We start from the raw sequence: 23,503 nt of genomic DNA, 5'->3' as shown, positions 1-23,503 counted from the left end.
TTTGCCCCAGCACAAGGAAAGAGAAAACTAGGAATGTACATGAAAGATTGTACCTTTACTATAGAAATCTTTACAACAATCCTGAAATGTTGGCCAGTACTCAAATGGTGCGTTCACATGACCACCAGCACAACAGTTCCAAGATTCTCTACCCAACATTCTCCTGACTCCCACCCCCAAGATCTGGAAGTTGTGCAGAGAATCTTGGGAGGATGTTGGGTGAAGAATCTTGGTAACGGACTTGAGTGGGTTCAGATGTCATGCCTGCCAGGAATGCACACTCTCGTGTCCTGACATTTTACCAAGAAGTTACTGGCTTACTGCCATACTGGCAGTCGCCCACCCAAACTGCCATATAAAGGAATACCTTACAGAGATTAACTGACATCTGAGATGCTCTTCTGGGGTGTTTTGACTACAACCATATTGCTAACTATTGTTGGTAGTTATTAAGCCGAGTCCTTGACCAGCTGACACACGTAAACTTACCGCCATCCCATCTTTCCCATATCTTGACTCCTTTCTATCTTGTCCATTTTCTTCTTACGTAACCAGTTGTACGGCTGGTTATTCAGCAGTTCCACAGAGACCCGAAATCGTAACAGAAATAAAATTTAATTAATTGTAACCTCTTAGTTTTACGCCACACAGAAGGAAGACGTACTTTGCATGTTTTTGTTTTAAGTTGTAATTCTACTCCTTCATTTTTGTAATTCATTGTTAAAGATCATGAAAAATCTTAATAAGTTACTGGAAACAAACATCTTCATATTGCAGAAGCAGAGAAGGGGGTATTGAGGGTGAGAGATAATGGCTTTGTACAAGCTATGTAGTAAAGTTCATAGGTGAGGCAACATAGCCCAGGGACTTCCTAACTTATGCTCTTAGCTATGCAACTAGTCTAGCTCTCAAGTCAAATACTAACACTGAGATATGCCAGGAGAGAACTTTTAACTTTCAGACCACTTTGCTAATAGTTCTGTGCTACATTTACCAAAGCTTCTAGAGCCAGAAGAGGTTGGGGAAATTATTATCCATTTCTGTCTGTGCTTGAAGTTCAAGTACACATTTAGAAGGTTATAGGAATGCAGAAATATTAACATCTAAGCGGCACTTTCTAGTACAGGATTCCCTTCCTTGAATGAACCCAGAAGCACTTTTAAACAAGTAAGTGTGCTGTAATCAATTTGGGAATTGACTGATTGTGAAACCACAGTTTCACAAAAGTTCACAGGTTAATGTAGCTGGAACAAAATGCAAATCATTCCACATACAATCTTAACAAGCAAAAAACAAAACAAAAATCCCCAATTCTCCCAAAGAAGAATTGTTAATATAAGAGAATTCCTCCCCCACCCCAAACTGTCTAATTCTCTGCTGAATTTTATAGAAAAAAATTATTATATGCATTTATATGCATATAATATTATATGCATTTATTATATGCAAACACCCCATTCTCTCCTATTCCAAAATTACAAACATTATTTGCCTTATTCCATCTTTTTGATAAGCACTATTTTTTCCTATTGTTAATGCTTAAACAAAAAACTGGAGTTACTTACACCGCCTATCACTAAAACAAAGTCTTTTCTGATGCTCCTGCATCCCATCATGACAAGTTCTGCCTCTTTCTAGCTTATTAACATAGCCGCTCCTACATGCATTGGCTGCCACGTCAGCTAGTCGGAACCTTCGAGTTGTGATAATAGTTTCTCACCGGAATTATTAGCTGAGAACACGAAGTGAGGGGAAAGTTAGAATATCAGATTGACATCGCCATAAAGAGGAGGTCATTTCGTCGTGGGAGGAAGTGGTTCACTGTAAATCATACAAGCGTTCCAGGTTGTAATGATTTATAGAATCCCCTGCCATGTTCAAACTTAGCAACAAAAACACGTGTTTTAAAAGTATCTTGAAACAATTTCACAGAATGCAATTATATTTTTGAGAAGAGGCGGCAGTTTTCCTGAAGAATCTTTTTGGAAGAGTGGCCGGTCGTTTAAGATTTCTCGTCCAGGTTCAAGAATCCACGCGACCTCTGTAGGAGGTTGGAGTTCTCTTTCACGCCTGTGCGCAAATATATGCGCATATATATGCGCATGAGAGCTTCTAAAGTTAAACTCTGAGACCTAGGGAGCAGAACTGTCAGCCAGTTTCCTCATTGTAAAACAGGAACCATAACTGCCACGTGCATTAAAAGAGCCTGTGGAGTCCCTTGTCAGAATTGCCTCGTACAATTTCTGTTAAGTTAGTGGCGCAGCGGGAAAATGACTAGCAAGCCAGAGGTTGCCAGTTTGAATCCCCGCTGGTATGTTTCCCATATCGGGCAGCAGCGATACAGGAAGATGCTGAAAGGCATCATCTCATACTGCAGGGGAGATGGCAATGGTAAACCCCTCCTGTATTCTACCAAAGACAACCACAGGGCTCTGTGGGCACCAGGAGTGGTCGACAGGGCTATGTGGTCAGAGGCTGAGATAGGAGATGCTTCTGGTTCAATCCCATCCTAGCTGGGGGACCTCGTGGCATCTAGTATCCCTTACCTACAGCCCCTTTTCCATAATGTGGGAATGATACGAATCCTGGCCTCCTTGACTGTAATGGTCCCATCTGAGGATTGCTAAAACTGAGGTATTTGTTACCTTCTTTCATTAAAAGGTGGGGGGAGGGGAATCCATTTTGAGATCTAGTAAGTAACCTTGTACTTGTCAAAACCCTGACAAGCATGAAAAAGCTCAGAAGAAGAATAGTCTGAATTGGGTTTCGAGGCTGACAGGCACCAGCCTCATCTCATCCCACTGAATGCAGCAAGTGCTGATCATGAAACTGTCACAAGCCCTCGAACTTCGGATCAGTATCTGCAGGAGAAGAGTCATTTTTCTGCCTGCTTCTTCTGCACCCCACAGCCAAGCAGCACCCATCCTGACTGGTCACTCATTCACCTATTTCAGGTGAGTGACAGGCACCCAGCAGATGGCCTCAGAGGTGAGCTTCCCTCTGAACTAGAATGCCAAATAAGACAGTGATTATGAGTGTCTAGTATAGGTTAGTCTGTTAGATTGTGGTGAGCAAGATGTATAACACCAGAATCCAATGCAGGATTCTGTCCTGGAAACACACTACTGTACTCATTCACTCTTCCCACACTTAAAAGTAAATTGTTTTAAAGGTTGAATGTGTGTCACCTGCTGATATTCTCTTTCTGTTAAGGTATGTCTAAAACAGTGTCCCAATACTAATATTTCCTAATATTTGTGCCACTTCATCTGCTCCTCTGGCCCATTAAAGTGTAAGTCTCAATATATTTGTTAGCCTCTATGATGCCACAAAGCAATTTGCAAGAGATGACTGTGATTTCCTCTCTGGAACTTGGAAAGTGAGATTCTTAAAACAACTTCTCAGCTCCTCAGTCTTTTCTCCAGGGTAATTGTGTCTGTTTTCACTTTCATAATACATTTACACTTGTTCTCATACATGCAGCATGGTCTTCAGCCTTTGCAACACCACCATTCTCTGAAGTAGCCTCCTAGTAGCACTGAGATGCTCTGTGAGGCCAGGCAGCTATCCATATTAAGCCTTCAGGAAGAAATGTTTATTGGCTGTACATTTGATTTCTTACTCAGGTGGTTTCTTTTGCAATGACAAAAGTTCAACTTGGGGGCCTCGGAGAAGCACTGTGTGCGGCTTTCTTGCTCCTTTTACACTCTGTATGAAGGCCAGTACAGAGGAGGAAAATATAGAGAGCCAGTGTGGTGCAGCGGCTAGAGTGCCGGACTAGGACCAGGGAGACCCGAGTTCAAATCCCCATTCAGACATGAAACTAGCTGGGTGACTCTGGGCCAGTCACTCTCTCTCAGCCTAACCTACTTCACAGGGTTGTTGCTGTGAGGAGAAACCTAAGTATGTAGTACACTGCTCTGGGCTCCTTGGAGGAAGAGCGGAATATAAAATGTAAAAAAATAAACAAAGAAAAACCGATGACCAATATTGAATGGACAGCTACTTGTTGGGGATACTCTAGCTCTGGATTTCTGACATCGAGCAGGGGATTGAACTAGATGACCTACAAGGCCCCCTCCGATTCCATAATTTATGACACCTTAAAGAAAACAAAGATTTATTTCTAAGGCTGTTACCAGATCAAACCAATCCTAGCGAACTAATTGTATGATTGCAGAAGGATCACTTTTAGAAAAGTAATAGTATTTTCTCCTTCTATAATGGTGTCTACCATCTATGTTTTATAAGGTGCATGTTTAAATTATTTAAATGCATTGCTGATGAATTGGGGGTGCTTTTTTTAGTTGATCAAAGGGATTCTTTTTCAAATTATTAATCTACCCTGTTATGAATAAAAATGTTTTAGCCCTATTTATTCCTCTTGTATTATAGCAGAAGGAACTTGAACAAAGACCAGAACAATCAGAATGTGTGTGTATCTCTCTTTCTCACACAGGCACGCACACACGTGTTGACTCTGATGTTGCTGTTTATACTGATTTCTCAATCATGTTGTAATACAAGACCAACTTTTTGGATGCATTAATTCCCCACTGCAGTGCAAAGGCTTTTACATTTTTCTCGTTACTGTTCAGGTCAGCTGTGATGTCCTTTTCTTTTGTAACTTAACTTGAGATAGAGTCCAGGTTGTTCATTTTGATGGCAGATTCTATGGGCTTGAGACAGGACACAGTGGCTGACTTCCAGATTAAGTTACTCACTTGTACTGCTCAGGAGTTCTCTAAAGGTAACATCATCAGGAAGTTTGGTGCAGAGTGTTATCAATATGCTGGTGACACCCAGATCTACTTCTCCATATCGACCTCATCAGGAAATGGCATATCTTCCCTAAATGCCTGCCTGGAGGCAGTAATAGGCTGGATGAGGGATAAACTCAAGTTGAATCCAAATAAGACAGAGGTACTGACGGGGGGACGGGGGATCAAGACCCAAGAGATGGTTTAGATCTGCCTGTTCTGGATGGGGTTACAGTCCCCCTGAAAGATCAGGTATGTAGCTTGGGAGTGCTCCTGAACCCAAAGCTCTCCCTAGTTTCTCAGGTTGAGGCAATGCCCAGGAGTACTTTTTATCAGCTTCAGCTGCTACATCCATTTCTGGAGATAAACGGCCTTAAAACAGTAGTACATATGCTAGTAACCTCCAAGCTTGACTACTGTAATGCACTCTACATGGGGCTGCCTTTGTATGTAGTCCAGAAACTACAATTGGTACAGAATACAGCAACCAGATTGGTCTCTGGGACAACACAAAGGGACCACATCACACTGATTTTAAAAGGTCTGTGCTGGCTGCCGATATGTTTCCAGGTGAAAAACAAAGTGTTAGTTATTACCTACAAGTGAATTTTGGCCCGTTGAATAACGGGCGCTAGTAATGGCGCTCCTGGCCCCCCGCCGCCATTCCCCCTCCCTCCGCCGTACGCCCCCCCCACCTTTAAGGGCCAAATCGGCCCAGGCACTTGCCCCCGCCAGGCCGGGGAGACAGAGGCCGGGACCGGGGGCGGAGCGGAGGCCATGTAACTTTAAAATAAAAATTGCTCCCGCGGCTGATGCCGCCGACCGCCCACCCTGCCTCCCAGCTGCCAAGTCCCCCTTACCCTGGCCGACTGCTGTCGGCCGAAGACTGCCCTCAATTTAAGAGGCAGAGAGGAGCTCGCAAGCAGAGCTCCTCTCTGTGCAAAGCCTCTTGCCGAACTGCCGCTTTGGGCGCTTGCGTCCCTTGCGCCCAAAGCGGCAGTTCGGCAAGAGGCTTTGCACAGAGAGGAGCTCTGCTTGCGAGCTCCTCTCTGCCTCTTAAATAGAGGGCAGTCTTCGGCCGACAGCAGTCGGCCAGGGTAAGGGGGACTCGGCAGCTGGGAGGGAGGGTGGGCGGTCAGCGGCGTCGGCCGCGGGAGCAATTTTTATTTTAAAGTTACATGGCCTCCACTCCGCCCCCGGCCTCCATCTATTTTGGCCGAGGCGGCGGCTCCGCCGCCGCCTCAGTCACTTTCCCCCGCCGCCGCTTCTCCAGCTTCTTCGGGGCGGCCGCTTCTGGCCGCCCAAGATGGCTGCCGGTGCCGGCAAGCGTGTCTCCCTTGCCCTGTTCTGGGCCTGCGCTTCGCGCAGGCGCAGAACAGGGCAGGGAGGCACGGACACACGCTTGGTGTCCGTCCACGGACGGACACCAAGCGTTTTATTAGAGAGGATAAAGCCCTTAATGGCTTGGGCCCAGGGTTTTTAAGGGAGCGCCTTCTTTGTCATGCACCCTGCCACCTGTTATGATCTTCTGGAGAGGTCGTCTAGTTACGAATGCCGCCAGCTCGTCTGTTGGTGACCCAGGACCAGGCTTTCTCTGTAGTTGTCCAGGGGCTTTGGAATATGCTCCCTGCTGAAATAAGAGCATCTCCTCTGTTTGTTTTCAGGAAGACCCTCAAGATTCAATTGTTCTCACAGGCTTTTAATTAGAATTCATTTTAATATTTTTAAATAACTTTTATATGATTGCTTTTATTGTGTTTCATGGATTTTCATCAGTGACTTTTTATATTGTTTTAAACTTTGTACACCACCTAGAGATGTACATATCAGGTAGTATTAAAATATGAAAAATAGAGAACTACTTAATTTCAGTGGAACTTCTGTCAGGCAACTGAGTCAGGATGTCAGCCAGTACATCTCTAATCTTTTTATTTTATTTTTATTTTTTTAAGGAAGAGAGACCAGATCTGCACAGGCTGCAGAATGATGTAGCAGAATGGACAATAACACTTCCAACTGGAGGTAGTACATCACTTTTTTAATCATCTCCCATATATAAGAACATCCAGAAAGAACATCTAAAAACAGTCTAGTACAGTAGCCTGGACTAGGATCTTTCTTCCTCGTATACGAGGTGTTGCTGTTTTTTACTTGCAGGGAGTTGGGCTTGGTTACTGATTTCCTTTTTTAAGTGGGGGAGCATTAAAAAATTGTATTTCCCACCTACAGTCTGAATGGCACAGTCCACTCTACTACTTAATTCTTCTCTAGGTGTAGACTAGGCCAGAGCCTCAGTGGGTATAGAGTTCCGGTGGCTTCGTACCAGCTGAGCTTCCATTTCTATGCACAGATATAAGCAATTCACAATGCTCCCTGCTCAGAGCCCACTTTCATTCTTTCCTCTGAATCTTTAATGAAAAGGCACATTTCAGTTAATTGACAGAGCAGAAGACAAAGCTCTGTAATTAAAAATGTTCCTTTGGGTGCAAAGTAAGCCAGGAGACCTCGGCTCTAGAGCATCCATTATTCAAAAGGATGCATTATTTAGAAGTTTTCTTTAAATTTTAAGATTGGTTTAAAAAGAGAACAAACACATTTCATGTAGAGTTTAACATGGCTGAAAGTCTAGTTTCTTAGCAGTTTATGAAAATAAAAAAATGCTTTTCCTTTTCAATAGAACACCATTTTACTGTAGATGCTACTGCAGGTTTCTGGATCTCAGGACTGCAGATAATAGCTTCAGGAGAAGTTATGGCCTAATTCACACAATCATTCAAATCTAGGCTTAATGTAGATTAATCAACATTAGCACTATCGTGTGAGCCCATGCTAGGGTGATCTGACATTCCCATCTTGACGTAGGTTCACAAAATTATGCCAATATCAGTAACCCACATTAAACCTAGATTCAAATGATTGTCTGAACCAGGCCTTAAAAACCATAAGAGGGGTTGGTAGGGCAGAAAGGGTAGGAGGAAGTGCTGCACAACCTCTTCTGCTTATGTTTTTATGGGGAAACTGTATGTTATAAAATTATGTTTCTCCTTAATTTCTCTGCACATCTTGCTCACAGTAAGAAAAAAAATGTACACAAATATTAGTTTGCATACTTTATGCCATTTACATTTCCCTGTGAATCAGTGACCAATTCTAGATTCTTATGATAGCAACCAAAAGATCTGGGCCCCAGTTGCTGCAATTAAGAAAAAATATATGTAAATAATCACACAGAGACATGCTAATTTTCCTAATTTATTTCTTTGACAAGATGTGAGTATTTTGCAGTATTTGAAAGCAGGGATTATTTAACTTTCATAATTGATTTCTTGCTTTTTCTGTCCAACCAGGCACATCAAAGCAGCTGACACTAAAATCAGCTGATACTAAAGACATAAACCCATTTGATGAAGAGGGTGTAAGGGTATGCAAGGAAATGACTCAAAAGGCCTAGGAAGGGAATAAAAGAGCCCTTTAGGATTGAATGAGCAGGCTTGAGGGCGCGTGGCAGGAGTTCACCTTCCCCACAAATGAGCAACAGGGAGTTGCTGAGTGTGCAGATCATGTGCCCAGATGGTTTGCAGCTGCTATAGGCAGTGTGGAGCTGCGGGATTCGAGACATGTCATCCTGGCCCCCAGAAATCTCAAAGTGCACCACATGAGTGTGCAATGCATTGTGGAGATCCCCCCAGCAACAGGCAGGCTCCTGTCAGTCTTTCAGCACCAGCTGAAAGCAGCCGGCACTGACAGACCAACAGCTCAACGGGGTTAAGAGAGCACTCGCTCCCTCCCTTGATCTAATTTAAGAGGCGGGCTCCTTAGGCAGGTTTGCCACTGGGAGCCAGTCGGCTCCCGGCAGTTCCCACAGGCAGCCAAGCCTGGGCTTAGCTGCCCTAATCTGATCTTGCCTGCTTGTGAGAACAGCCTCAAAGAGAGAGAAAGACGTGTGTGGAATGCTGTTTCAAGGCCTGTGCTACAAATATGGAAGCCTAATGTAGACACTTTCATTTCAAGCCTTTAGCAAATAGTGCCCAGATACCTGCTCATTTCCCCTAACCATCTTGAAGGCTAGATACATACCCTTTTCCATAAAACAAAAACTGAGATTGGCAGTAAGACAATAAGTGCCCCACACATGAGGGACAGCCCAAGATAGTTGGACATCTGAGGCAAGGTGCAAAATGCCACCTCATCTTGCTCCCCCAGCTCCACCACCTGAAGCACCTAAACTGTGGGTAGGCTGGGAAGAGGCGGCAGCTTGCTGGCAACCTCTTTTCACCCCAGCTGCCTTTCAAGGCTTGCAGAGGGCAGGGCCATTAGAAAAAGCCTCTTCTCCTTAATCCACATTCCAAGGCCATCCATCCATCTGTCCTTCCTCTCTTACTTGCGTGCTGCTAAATGCAGCGAATGCCACCTGGAGCCCCACCACCAGAAGCAGTGCTGGGAGCACAATCTGCACCATGCAACAAGTAGCGGGAGAGAGGAAGAAGGATGGATAGCGTGAATGAGGGAGGCCGAAATGCAGGTGAAGCAACTCAAGGGCTGCTGACAACCTCTCTTCACACAAAGTTGTAGCAGAGGCTTACAAGGGTCACGTGAGAAGCTCCCAACCTCAACAATGCAAGGCTTTGCAAGGGCATGGGGCATCCCACTGATAAGATAAGGGAAGTGGCAGATTAATGGAGAGGTAGAGTAGACATTTGCCTACAGCAGCAAAATTTGTCAAGGCCAAAGGTCTGAGCTTACGTATTCCAGGGGTATGTTCTACTGCCAGAGAGATGCACACTAGGATTTGTACACTAGCCAAGATCGTTGCTGCTCCATCAATATTTCTGAAAATGGCAGGAAAACAGAAGACAGACTAGAGAAGGACAAACCATCACAAATCTTGGATTCTGACCTGCCTCTGCCTATCTGGTGGGAACTATAGCCATGTTGGGGGGGGAAACAGCTTTGCCAGGATAGCAAAGTTCAAGCAGCACCTGTCTGCTTTCATAATCCAAAATAAAATTAAATAAAAAAGCCTGGGACTTTTGATGAATTATTGGGGGTTTTCATGGCAGTGATCCTTTTTCTCTTCAGCAGGATGCAACTGGAGCAAGGGCAAGTTTCCGCAAGAAGAGTAAGTTTAACTAACTGAGATTACCACTTTTCCCACAGATCTACGCTGCTTCACATGTGCAAAGGCTTCATTTATCTGCAAACCAATTAAAACAAAGAGGCACTCAGAAAGATGCAGATTTACACACCATTTTCAAAACAAAGATGGGGCAATAAATACAAACAGGTCACATTTCTAATGTGGCCTATGACATTTTAAACAGATTAAACCCATTTTAGGCAATAAGGCTGCCAAGTAGCTTTTAGAGCAGCCTACTACAATCCTTGAAGGTTTGAGTCCCTTAGGTTTTATGCTAAGTGGCCACCTGGCTGCAAAGAGACCCCTAAACAGCCATCCAAGTTTAAAGAGAGATCCACTAGGCTGGGGAAGTTAAATGCCATCTCATTGTTCCTATGCCACTGATCACAAAAAATGGACTTCTGCTTTATATGCAAGCCACATGGTACTGGATGTGGACTTCCACAGATATGGAATCATCATAAAGTAGCAGGGATTGTTCAGTCAGAAAGAAATTCCCTAAAAGAAGTGAATATGTGGTGACTGCACAAAATTCATTTAAAGATATTTTTATTTGTTCTTCTGAAAGAAAATTGATCTTTGAAGGAGGACTATTAAACATTCACCCAGGTAAGTAGTGGGCATTAAGTTTGTAGTTCTTTGATGAGATATCAACAGGTACTGAAATGTTAATCAGGGTTAGTCAGCAAGAAGCAGATCATTCATTTAATAGCAGACTACACAAAGCTCCTCGTGTTGTTTTCATCTAGAAGCAGTGAAAAAATATACTTGTATAGACAAACCTTTTGTGTACACCTTCTAGATAGAAACATGATCTTAATATTCCGCTTATTATTTTTCTATCCCATAGGAGTGGGAAGAGAGTCACATATGCAGGCACTGTCCATCTTGTGTCTGTCTCATCTGTTCTGATCCCAAGCTTCAGTAGTACAAAGAGCATTCTATCCTTGGAACATGGTCAGTGCACCTTTACTAGTGAAAAGGGAATGGCCATTACCATCTGAAATTCTGGGCCTTTTTTTTTTTTTTTTTTAGGCTAGAGAAATTCACTGGGATAATCAGGCACCAGTTTTGTTCAGGCCCAGCTTCAGAGAAGCTGTTGAATAATGGTTGAATACAGCCCTTTAGGGAAAGTAATAATTTGTTCCATCTGCTACACATTGGCCTGGTTCATACAATCATTCAAATCTAGGAACACAGGAAGCTGCCTTATACCGAGTCAGACCCTTGGTCTATCTAGCTCGGTACTATCTACACAGACTGGACCTGCTTTACAATTCTGAATGTCTTCCTTCAGCTCTTTTACATTTCCAGATTTCCTGAAGATTATATTGCTATGGCACTTGAATTAGAGTAAGGAAAACTCAAGACTTTTCAGTCAAATTTTATTTAGAAAAAAGGGACAGCAAAATATGATTTTGAATAGCAAAGAAAGAAAACAGAACAAACACACATGCATGCACACACTAATCTAGCCAAGATTAGCATGATTGTGTGAACCCATGCCAAAGCTGAAATCTCAGCCTTGAGCTATAAACCACCATGCCATGGATTCACACAATCACACTGTTGGTAACCCACATTAAACCTAGATTTGAATGATTGTGTGAATAAGGTCAATATTTTCTCCTACTAAAAATAATTCAAAATGTGCAAGGAAAGCACATAGTACAGTCTGCCAGGGACTTTATTACTACTACAGAATACTAGAATAGTGGTGTCACATTTAGATGCGCCTTCCTGCAAATGGAAGTCTAATAAATTAGGAAGAAGGCAAGGCCAGAACTCTTATTTCAAACATGCTAGCTCCCTATACGCATGAACATTTTGACATGGAAGATCACACAACCTGCAACTCAGACTGGTATAATTCAGGAGGACTATATAATATACTGAGGAACTGGCTCAGAGTCCTCTCCAGTGAAGACAAATTCTTTCAGGAGAAGATACAAACTTCTATTAATTTATCAGTTCCCAAGCCTTTTCTTCCTTACCTCCTCTAGTTTGAATACTGCTCCTATGTGAGGTTGAATTCGCCCCTCATGGCAGTACTGAAGAACAGATGAGAGTGCAGAAGAACAGACTGGGAAATCCTCTTCCCGGTACCGGCCCCAGTACAGTCCCAGGGCAGAGATGTTCTTCAGAAGCAATAGGTTGGCTGGGATAGAAGGAATAGTTCCTCCAGCAAAACCAACCACCACAATCCTGCCTTCCCAAGCAAGGCTGAAAAGACAGAGGCAGTGAGAATGAGATATTAATAGCATCAACCAAGAAGTCTAGTCAACAACATTTTGAACAGTTTTGCTTTGTGGCTTTTTAATTTAGAAAGAATAGCTGGTGATGGTGGGGAGCATGACAGAGGTTTACAAAATTATGCATGGTGTAGGTAGAGATATTTTTGTCTCTTCTCATACTATTAGGATTTGGGGTCATCCAGCAAACCTGACTGGCTATAAATTGAGGGCCATCAGAAGAAAGCATTACTTCACACAATGCATAATTATCTTATGGAATTTACTACCGCAAGCTGTGGTGGCAGCTACTAGTTTGGATGGGTTTACAGGAGGATCAGATGAATTCATAAAGGAGTGGCTTATCAATGGCTCTTAGTCATAACAGCGAAATGGAACTTGCAGTTTTGTAAGCACCATGCCACTGAATACCACTTGCTAGTGAGCAACAGCATGGAAAGGACTGTTGCCTTGTTGTCCAAGTTGTGGGCTTCCCAGAAGCATCTAGTTCACCACTTCAGGGAATAGGATGCTGGATTAGATGGAACTTTGTTCTGATCCAGCAGAGCTCTTACTATGCCCTTGGATAGAAGCAAAACCATCAGGATAAACTATAGGCTATTTGGTAAATGGAGAGAGGGACATGGGTCTGGACATTCTAGAGCACATGTTCTGATGATGTCACGGGATAAGAATGGGGAGGTCTGGGCCAGATGGGTCCTGTACCAAGGGTTTACTGGTAGAAGGGCAGTTATCATTTTTGATGCAGCAAGTAAAGAGATACAAAGTTAAAGTGATTCAAGAACTAAGGGGAATGTTGAACATTTCTCTGAGGAGCTGGGCCACATATTATCCTGCCCTGCCATGAAGGCTGCCCACCACCCCACATTAGCCAATACAGTGTTGGACTTCATCAGGAAATCTGGTTTCAAATCCCACCACGCAGTCCATTTTTGAAGATGGATCCTCTGCTACTTTCTTGTGCTAATATGTATTTGTGCAAAAAAAGCTCCTTTCCCATCCCATTCCCACCACTTCATTTGTAACCATATTTATAAGCTGCCATACCAATTTTGAAGGTTACTACATACAAGCGAATTGGATCTCAGTCTACAAAAAGTAATGCCATAATAAATGTGTTAGTGTTTTTAAGATACTACAAGACTTTGTGCAATACATATTTGCATAAGACACAGTGATGGTTCAACTAAATCTACAGAAGTTTCTTCCATTACCATATGAAGCTGAAATAAAGAGCAGCAGGGCTAAAAATTATATATACTCTTCCATAAACATATTTTCTCACCCCTTTTCCCACTGAGTTTTTTTCAACTCATGGAACAGTTCTGTGCAACCCAAAAGTTCTCACTCTCTGTGAATACATTGTTTAGACCTAATGAATATGCAATTTTACTGACCTTGCACATTCTTTTCTGATGGACCAACTAGCTGCTTTTGATAGCCTTGGGCAAGTAGCTATTAATAAAATAGGAATACAGACCACCTTATGTCACAATGAGGCCCTCCACACGAGCAGTGTGGAGAGCCTGCAGGGCTTGTGCACACGATTAAACACCTAGCCCTGGGAGGCCAGATTGGCCACCTACACAACTACCGGCTCTGTCATGGAGCCAGTAGGGGCTGCAGGGGTCAGAGACCACCTGGCCCCTGGAAGTCCCAGGATGCCCCATGCAAGTGCACAGGGCATCCTGGGAAGACCCCCAAGACTGGGAGGCTTGTTTTACTCCCCCCCCCCAGCGGAGGTCTCCTCACGAGTCACTGTGGCGACTCATGATCGCCAAGATGAGTTAGCAGAGCGCTCACTTCGCTAACCTCATTTAAGGGGAAGGCTACTTTGGTGGGCTAGCCGCCAGAGAACCACCAGGCTCACCCACGAGCCCAGTCGTTCTCACGATGGGGGGGGGACTTCTTTAGCCTGGTTTTCCCCCATCATGAGAATAGCCTCACTGTTGCAAACGAAAAGGATACAGAAGTATTATGGACTGCAATCTTTAGAGAAAGAACAGAATACATGTGTTTGTTGCCAAGCCTGATGCACTGGATTTTCATCTTTACAAATTTTAACATATTCTGTATGTATTCTCATCTATGCAAGTGAGGTCTCACAATGGAACCCTCAAGACTTGGGTGCTAAAGGTTGCTGAGACAAAAAAAAGTGGGAGGCACCAAACCAAAGAGGAAAACACCTCCAAAAGGTGCCGGGGTGGGGGTGGAGACCTTTATTGCTTATTTATCGAAAGACTGCCCAACCTGTATTGGAAAAGATGCCTTCACCTGCAATCTTTCAGAATGTGCTCTGAACTTATTCGGAGCTCACATCCACCTAAAACCCTCCTAGATTAAAGAGATTGCTCTGGGGGAGGTGAGATATGCTCCAGGTAACCTGTGGTGATGTAAGCTCAGGTCATGCCATTTGAGTGCGGGAATACCACATGAAACGATCCTAGCCCACCTGTGCAATGCCTCTTTGAAAATGTCCCCACCGATGGTGTCAATGACCACGTTGACTCCTTTGCTAGCTGTCAGCTTCTTCACTTCCTCCCTCAGGTTGAGCCAGCTATAATTCACACTCTGGGAAGCCCCCTTCTGGAGAGCCAAGTGGCATTTCTGTTGACTTCCTGCTGCTGCTATTACCTGCAATCACAGAAGCCCCCCCTCTCCATTATATAATCCTCCAGTTTGAAAGACCACAGTGAGCGCTGACAGCTGGTGAACCATTTGTATTTATTCTTACTCTGCAATAGGTTTTGAATATAAAGCAGCCTCTCTCCAAAGGAAAAACCACGCTTTAAAAATAAAAACTAGACGTCAAGTATGTTTATTGCAGTCACAGACCAGATTAACAAACAACAGCAATTAATTGCATCAATAAGAAAATTCAAGAATTTCAAAAGTTTACAAAATCACAAACTGTTCACATTACTAAAACAGTCTTTACGGAGCTCCAACACCACAAAACAGAACTTTGCCACATTATCTGAAATTACAGGTTTAAAATTGGCCAGCATAATTTCCATATAAAATTGGTCTGTGTGACCAGGATAAATAGCTAAAAAAGGACATCAAGAAATTTACAAATGCTAAATGATCACAGTGGGTTCTTTCTTGCCTTCTGAGTCTAGAATTTCTACTGCTATCAAAGTCATTTTCCCCAACACGAAGAACTAACACATTTCCCAGAAGTAAAGATTGTCAGCATTTCTCTGTAATCCTGAAGACCCCTGTTGTTCACCCCAACTGACACACACACACCCTACCTTTGCCTTTAGAATATTTGTTGCAACATCCACAACTGCAAGTCCTGTGGCACCAGCAGCAGCTGTCACCAGAACAGTCTCTCTGCAACAGACAGAAAAAACACAATGAAGCAAGTAGGGATGTGCACGAACTGGTCCGAAGGCCATGCAAGAGGCCTGCGAACCAGTTAGTAGGGATGTGCACGAAGATCATCGTTGCCGACGGGGGGAGGGTGTACTCACCCCTCCCGCCGCATTTCCCCCGCTGGCGTGCTGTCATTTTGAAGCCCCTCGGGGTGGCAGCGTTCCTCCCTGCTGCCCCGTTTGCCCCATCGGCCAGAAGTCGCGAGTGCACGTGCGCCCGCCGTACGTGCGCGCGTGCCCTTCTGCCATGTGCGCATGCATGCACGACGGGCGCACGCTCACTTGTGACTTCCGGCCAACGGGGCAAACGGGGCGGCAGGGAGGAACGCTGCCGCCCCGAGGGGCTTCAAAATGACAGCGCGCCGGCGGGGGAAATGCGGCGGGAGGGGTGAGTACACCCTCCCCCGTGCTTAAAGCGCTACCCCCCGTCGGCAACATAACGCCGAAACGCCCCCTGTGCCGAAACATTTCGGAGGCCTTCATAATGGCCTCCGAAACGTTTCGGGCACATCCCTACCAGTTAGTGCTGGTGCCGATTCACAGTTCGACACCAGCGGGGGAGGGGGGGTCTCCCTTTAAGGGCGGGGGGGTTGCACTTACTCCTCCCACAGTTTTCCCCCCCACTGGCACTCGGTTTTAAAAAAAAGTTTTGGGGGTGGCAGCGTTCCTCCCTGCCGCCCCCGCCCCCGCTGCTGCCTGGAAATACAGGACGTACAGCCTTGCGTGCGCACATTGCATGCGTGACGTGCACATGCGACGTGCGCACGCACGTGCAGCCTGTACGTCCTGTATTTCTGGGCAACAACGGGGGCAGGGGCAGCAGGGAGGAATGCTGCCGCTCTGAAAACTTTTTTGAAAAATGGAGCGCCGGCGGAAGGGGTAAGTGCAAACCCCCGCTCTTAAATGGAGAGCCCCACCGGTGTCGAACCATGTCTCTGCGGTTCCGTGCACATCACTAGAAGCAAAAGAACAGAGAGAGCTACACAGACCTTTTTTTAAAAAAACAACCCAAAATATGGTGGCGTGTTTTAACAAAAAAAAGCAAGTGTGTCTGGTACATACCCCCCATGTATATGAAAGAAGCAGCCATGTGTAAACCAGCATCTCATGGTGAGAAACTCTGAAGAATTCTCTGAAGACAGGCAGAGAAAGGTGGAGTCAGGGATTGCCTTTCTCCATCAAATGTTTCTCTGCGCTTATCTCCTTACTAGCAAAATGCCCCCTCTTCTCTCTTTCTCATCCCATAGGGACAGTTAGCTGCCAAGGAGAGATAAGATAAGCAGAGATTTTAAAAATAGCTGGTTCTACAATCAGGGAGTCAAACCATAAAAATGTTGGGATCGGTTCTCGTTCAGGACCCTCAGTATTTTTTAACTGTCTAGTTCAATTCCAGTTCAAGTACTAACTGTAAAAAGTAGTTTGGTAACCACATCTGACACTTTAAACCAGTTTAAATGCATTTCATACAGAATAATACAGAACTGTTTTGCTTGCTATGTAACTCAAAAATGAACAAAACAGTAACTATTTCACTTGAGGGGAAATGTGTTTTAAATGTTAATTTTTTTCATTAAAATATTTCAAAAAATGAACATTTCAAGCAAGATTTTTTAAAAAACCCAAAAGATTTACCATACAACTGAAAACTGAGTGCTTGATTATTAAGCAATGTGTTTTGAACCAACTGCCACTTTGAGTTCAGGGGTTCAGTTCCCATTGAGATTCAAAGCAATCTAGAGTTTGTTCCAATTCATTGAAGAAACCCTTCTGAATCATGTTTGTGTTGGGTTTATAAAATTTCAGATTTGGCTCAACTCCATATCAACAATCCCCTCCATCTTTCTCTGCCTCTCTCTGGGGAAGCCTTCAGAATTCTCAGAAGTAGGAACCTGGCTTACAAGGGGCTACTTTTCATATGGCAAGTGTAATGTGTAACCAGGCTCCACATGACATTTCTGGTTATCTAAATACCAATGTTTCCAAGGGTTACCTCCAAGAGAATACAACAGAGAAATAACCTAGAAGGATTAACTATATAGTCAGATCTCATTTTTATAAAATGCCTCAGGTTCCTTTAACAGAAGCCAAAACATCTTGATTTGGAAGTATCCCATTGTTATAGTGGAGCTTCAGAGTAAATTTGCTCCTTATGGCCAAACTAATGAATGCAGTTTATTTCCATCTATGACCAGCAATCACAACCACCACCACCAGTACAGTCTAATTAACCAACAACCACGGCCAACAAAAAATCCATATCAATATTGTTGATAAAATCTCATTAGATACATATAGGTGGCCCTTGTTATCCATGGGGATTCAGTTCTCGGCTACAACTATGGATAACAAAACCGTGGATAATGAGACCTTGAGGCAATGGGAATCGGGCAGGGGGCGGGTAGGTTCCTAGAGGTGAAAAAAGGGCTTTTAAAGGCAGAAATAAGAAGGAAAGAGCTGTACTGTGCTCTCCAGGTCTCCAGCTGTCCACCAATGCCCCCCAATTCCGCCAATTTTCCATGAAAAATTCTGTTTGGAGGAAAGAGCCGCAAAATGGCTCTTTTAAGCAAAGTTCTCAGGAAAGCCAGCTGCTACGAAAGCCCTGGACAGATGTAGTGAGGGATCCTCCTTGCTGACTATGTAAGTTGAGTGGGGAGGAGTCTTCTGGCTTGGATCCGCAGACAGGCAAATTTAAACTATTTTTACAACTGCAAATAACAAGGTTGTGTCTCCATTGCCTGACTGTGGATATGGGCCTGCAGATATGGGGGGCCACTTGTAAATTAATACATATAAGTCTAATCCTACTATTATTAGCCCTTAAATCCTTCCTAGTTATAGCTCATTAGCCAAACTAAATATCACCTTAAGGATGTAGCTGCTGCCTCCAAAAATGGTAGCTATGCATTTACACCATCTAATAGTGCTTAAACTCTGTACTGATGTCACAATGTTCCACATTTCCTTCTTGCTCTTTTTTACATCATCAGCTACTCGTGGTGGGCAGGGAAAGAGAACGCTTTGATATCACAACATAAGGAAAATAATGCTAGATGTTAAGTTTTCCCACCCCTATCAGCAACATCTAACAGTATTTTCAGCAACAGCCATATGGTTAACATAGCATCTTGTTTGGCCCCAATGGTTCTATAGTTCCCATATTTCTCAACACTTCTCCCAATCCCATTCCAACAGGAAAAAATATGCCTCCATCAAAGTCTATTAATGTCTGATTAAGAGCTGAGTTATACTTAATACTCACCATAAGAGAGGTACACTGAAAGTGTTAAATAAACAACCCCAACTTGTTCCCTAGGCAGCATAAGGAGTACTGATCAGTACACTTTAGAGTCAACTGAAACTGGTCAATGCATCAGTTAAGAGTGAAAACATTTTCACACACACACAGTTTGTAAATGTTGTGCTCAACATCTTACTGCAAGATTTACATAATGTAGTAATAATATGTGTAGTAATGTGTAATAATACCCCAAAATTAATATTAAAACTCTGACATGCTCAGTAAAACGATGGGGGGGGATTCAGATTTATAATATTTAAATAAGATTAATTTCAGCTCAAACACTGTTAAATAACAATAATCCTGAATTTTTACTTAAACAGTTCCACCTTGATACTTTTCCCACCAGGGAATTTCTCAAGGCAGCCGTCCATTGCAGCAGAGTATAGAATATTGTTGGCCAATCATAATAAGGCTCAACTGTAGCATCTGGGTGCCTCCACTCACCCTGGCTGTGTCTGGGCTCTGTGTTTAAGAGCCAAGATGGCTGTTCCATAGGAGATAGGCAGCGCTGCAGCATCTTCGTAAGAAAGTCCCTGTGGGATTGTCCAGAGCAGCTCCACAAAAGGAAAAACACAAAAATCATGACTTTCATCTTCGTTATTATTCTTTTACAGAGGTCTCACCAACCCTCTGTGAAAAAAGGTTGTGTATGTCATCAAGATAGGGTTCTTAATTACAGTCATAATTCACAGGTAGTTAATACATGTTTGTAACCCCATACACAAACAATAAGGAACTCTACGGCATTGTGGCCACACCTTCAAGGGCTGTTCATGAGTCACTGTGGCACAGACAGTTCACACAGTAATTTCTCCTCTGTCTTTTAAGTCTCCCAACTATGATCTCACCTTTGAAATATTCCTGGTACAGACATAACACTTAACCATGCTTAGCATTAACCTGATTTGTTGCCTTAATCCTACTTGAAACCCCAGATGTACAGTGAGATCCCAGCTTAGACAGCTAAACTAAGCTCAGCCCCCAGAAGACCCATTTGTCATTTTGTAAACTGAGAGGCAGGGTAATTCCCTTAATCATAGTGTCCTCCATGGACATCCTGATGCTCTCCCAGCATGTGTTTTTATTGCATGGGCAGAGTGGGTAGGATGCTGTTCATCCAAACAGCTCCTCTACATACACTCCAAGTACATCTCGGCAAGTCCCCTTCCCAATCATTTGGGGGGGTGGTGGTGGTATTATCTGAACCAACCCCTATTCAGAAGTAACATTTCACCATAGTTAAGGGGGAGGAAGAATGCTTAAGCGCCACATCTGCATCTTTATTTGTAGTAAGATACAATGCACTATTATGGCTGCAAGAATGGCAGAGACAAATATTCTGAAACCATTCCATTATGACCCATTTACTCATAACGAGTAAACACTTAGGGTAATTGTCATATTAATATTGCAGGACCGTTGATCATAAGGGGAATGTGGTCCTCAAAACTTATTTTTATGCTCAATCAAAGGACTCTTGACTCTTAAGTCCTTTCCAGTTCCTTAGTCGGAATTCAATTTGTTGCCAAGTGCTGTTTGGCAGTATCTTCAACATACTGTGAATGTGTGGTTTGGATCAGATGTTTTGGGTACATCTGAGGTTCCTGGTTTTATTAAGATTTTGGAGGACAATATACAATACAGGTATAGTCAGTGTCGCTCTTTGTACATTTATTAAAATAAAATCTTTAACAACACTCGATAAGGACAGAGATAAATGGGAGAGAGAACTGAATGTAGAATTCTTACCACAAAATTGGGAAGAGGAATTGGCTAATATTAGAAAGGCATAGTTAGATTTCCACATGAGATTAATTCTGCAAAGAAAATTACTAAGAGTTTATAGGACTCCAGCTCACTTCTTCTCATTTGGATTATTAGATTGTTATAATTGCTGAAGATATAATGTTAAGGAGGTGGAATGCTTCACTTCTTTTGGGAATGTAGATTTGCATGCTTATTCTGAAAGAATATTTTGGAAAAGATAATACAGGTAGACATCACTATACGTGGATCCACTATCCATGGTTTCGCGTATTCACAGTTGGGTGATTTGACACCTGACCTTGGCATACGCATTAAAAACCCATCCCACAAGAGATTAATTATGTGTTCTGCAGTTCGGAACCAGCTGGAAATGACCTCTGTGGTAATTTCCTGCTGCCATTTTGTGAAACGGAGCCATTTTGTGGCTCATTTACTTGAAAAATCCAGCAAAAAATTGTAGGGAAATGCCAAAAGAAAGAGGACTATTGCTGACTTCTGGGGGGCATTGCTGGAGGCCCACAGAGCACAGTAGGGCACTTTACTTTGCTCTTTTAAAACTTTTTTTCTGGCAATTTTTGGGCCTCCAGAAACCTAACCCCCATGATCTAATTGCCCCAATGACGCTGTATTCAGAGTTTCTGTGTCCGTAGTAATTGCAGAGAACAGAATCCCCATGAATACTGAGGTTCTCCTGTACACATTTATGATTATTAACTTGGTATTTACATCAGAAATTAGGGATGTGCACGAACCGGTCTGAAGGCCATTCAAGAGTTCACAGTTCACAGTTCACAGTTCGACACCAGCGGAGGGTCTCCTTTTAAGGGCAGGAGGGTTGCACTTACCCCTCCTGCTGCTTTTCCCCCTCCGGCACTCCGTTTTTTAAAAAAGTTTTCGGGGCAGCAGTGTTCCTCCCTGCCAGCTCTGCCCCCGTTGTTGCCTGGAAATACAGGACATACGGGCTGTGCATGTGTCCGCCGCCGCGCACCCTGTGCACATTGTACAGCTCGTATATCCTGTATTTCCAGGCAACAACGGGGGCAGGGGCAGCAGGGAGGAACGCTGCCGCCACGAAAACTGTTTTTTAAAATGGAGCGCCAGCGGGGGGAAAGCGGCGGGATGGATTAGTGCAAACCTTCCTGCCCTTAAAGGGAGACGCCCACCAGCGTCGAACTGCACCTCCGCGGTTCCGTGCGCATCACTATCAGAAATTATAATACTAGAGAAAATTCCAAACAAATGGAAATTGTCCAAATATGAAAAGGCACAGCTTCTTCTAGCTTTGATATTGACAAAGTGTCAAATTTGGAAAATAAAATCATCTACTGAGGTGCAGCAGTGTATAACTGATTTGTTGATCTTGGTGGCACATGAAAAAAATATTTTAAGAGAGGAAGTGATTATGTATTCCAGAGAATTTGGAATAATTCTTAGGGTTATTTGCATTTTAATGGTTCTCTCGCATGAAGACTGGCACACTCAGATACCCTAATTACAGTTCTTATTTCTCAGCTTTTTTTAATGACTGTTTTGTGGGAGGCATTGTTAAGTGTTATTTGTGCATTGATAAGTGTTATTTGTGCATTGGATTTGGCATAAATTGGTTGTATGAATTGAGTGAATAGTTGTAACTAGCCGACCCCGCACAGAGCATCTGTGCGCTCTTTGGGTCTGGTGGTTACCTCTTCCCCCACCACCACCTTCTGCCCCAGCCGCCTCTCCTCCCCACCACCACTTCTGCCCCCCCTTTCTTCCCCCCAATCCGGGCCTTGCCTCCACGGCTGGGCTGGGCCCACCACTGCCTCTGGCCTCTGCAGCCAGGCCTGCCGCGGCGACCAATCCTCCTGGGTGCGCCTCAGCCAATCAGGCCCGTCCGCCACCCAGCCAATCAGCTGGGCGCTGGGACGCACATTCCAAGGCACACCCAGGAGAATTATATATAGATAGATAGATACTTTGGGAGAGTGAGGGTAAGTCAATGTTGTTTTCTTGTATACTATGTTGAATGCAAAATGATGGAAATGTGTGTTTGATAAATTGATAGCCCCGACCCCCACAACACACACACACCAAAAGCAGGGGCGGGGGGAGAAAAGATACAGTGTAGTGGAAATAACATGACAACTTCTACTCTCAGAAAACAACAATGTCGTCAGATCAGTGAAGTTTCCACAGTTACACAATTCTTAATTACAGGAATTCAGAACTGCAGGAATTTGAAACAGGAAGTGCCACTTATTTCTAAGTATATGTTTAAGTCATAGCTTACTTCTCACTAAGACTACGAAGGTTTATTCAGTGAGTTTGTGCCAAGAAAATAAGAACATGGTAGGCTTTGCTCCCCATCAACAGTCTTGCGGATTTGTAACCAGACACAATTCTATATTGGGGCAATTTGGAAACAAAAAACTTGCCCTTCCCAAAATTAAACACAGAGACATACATGTTGTTAGTAAAGATGTTATGTCATATGTGCATTACAGATACCAGATTGCCAGTGGATCTGGGGCTTGAACCAAGAACCTCATCTAAAATTGAGATTTACCTTAGTGTACTACCTAGAACTGTGTGTGTTCAGATGGGAAGAGCGAAGTCAGCCTCTGCAGTTGGCTGACAGTTTGTGGCTTTTCGATTGGCTAGGCCTAGTATAAATACCAGAAGTCTGGTTTTCTGCTCTTGCCTGATCACTGGAGCAGCATTTGCCGCCTACTGCACATCCAGTTCCAGCTTGCCCAACTCTGGAACCAGCAACTGAACTCGCGGACAACGTGGATGGGAAAACATGGTCTCCCAGCCTGACCATGTGGCCTCCCGGGACCCCAATCTAGCCCCAATACACAGTTGTATTTGCATAGCCAGAAGTAAATGGCCACGAAAGCCTTTATGCATGGGTGGAAGCATCCCAT

The 23,503-nt window shown here is 43.7% G+C and overlaps 2 protein-coding genes across 7 annotated transcripts in view; both read right to left on the bottom strand.

Moving 5' to 3' along the window:
* SEC16B (SEC16 homolog B, endoplasmic reticulum export factor) overlaps positions 1-1,599 on the bottom strand; it is a 92,421-nt gene extending 90,822 nt beyond the window's left edge. Inside the window, exons 1-2 of one of the 5 annotated variants that reach the window (XM_053249723.1) lie at positions 1,566-1,599; positions 490-563 (exon numbers count right to left, since the gene is read on the bottom strand). In XM_053249723.1, coding sequence (XP_053105698.1) covers positions 490-536 — 47 coding nt within the window. In that variant the 5' untranslated portion in view covers positions 537-563; positions 1,566-1,599. Of the gene's footprint in view, positions 1-53; positions 176-489; positions 564-1,565 lie in introns of those variants that run through there. The other 4 variants (XM_053249718.1, XM_053249720.1, XM_053249721.1 and 1 more) reach the window with 4 other exon arrangements.
* A 6,400-nt stretch (positions 1,600-7,999) lies between these two features.
* Positions 8,000-23,503, bottom strand: part of LOC128324762 (quinone oxidoreductase-like protein 2) — a 28,571-nt gene continuing 13,067 nt past the window's right edge. For both annotated transcript variants that reach the window (XM_053249717.1, XM_053249716.1), the window contains 5 exons: positions 19,275-19,384; positions 15,407-15,488; positions 14,602-14,783; positions 11,892-12,120; positions 8,000-9,954 (listed from right to left, as the gene is read on the bottom strand). In XM_053249717.1, coding sequence (XP_053105692.1) covers positions 9,886-9,954; positions 11,892-12,120; positions 14,602-14,783; positions 15,407-15,488; positions 19,275-19,384 — 672 coding nt within the window. In that variant the 3' untranslated portion in view covers positions 8,000-9,885. The remainder of the gene's footprint in view (positions 9,955-11,891; positions 12,121-14,601; positions 14,784-15,406; positions 15,489-19,274; positions 19,385-23,503) is intronic.

Source organism: Hemicordylus capensis, chromosome 4 (genome assembly GCF_027244095.1).
Source record: "Hemicordylus capensis ecotype Gifberg chromosome 4, rHemCap1.1.pri, whole genome shotgun sequence".
In the NCBI taxonomy this organism is placed as follows: Eukaryota; Metazoa; Chordata; class Lepidosauria; order Squamata; family Cordylidae; genus Hemicordylus; species Hemicordylus capensis.
Note: the sequence above shows the minus strand (reverse complement) of the source record. Positions and strands in the feature narration are given on the sequence as shown.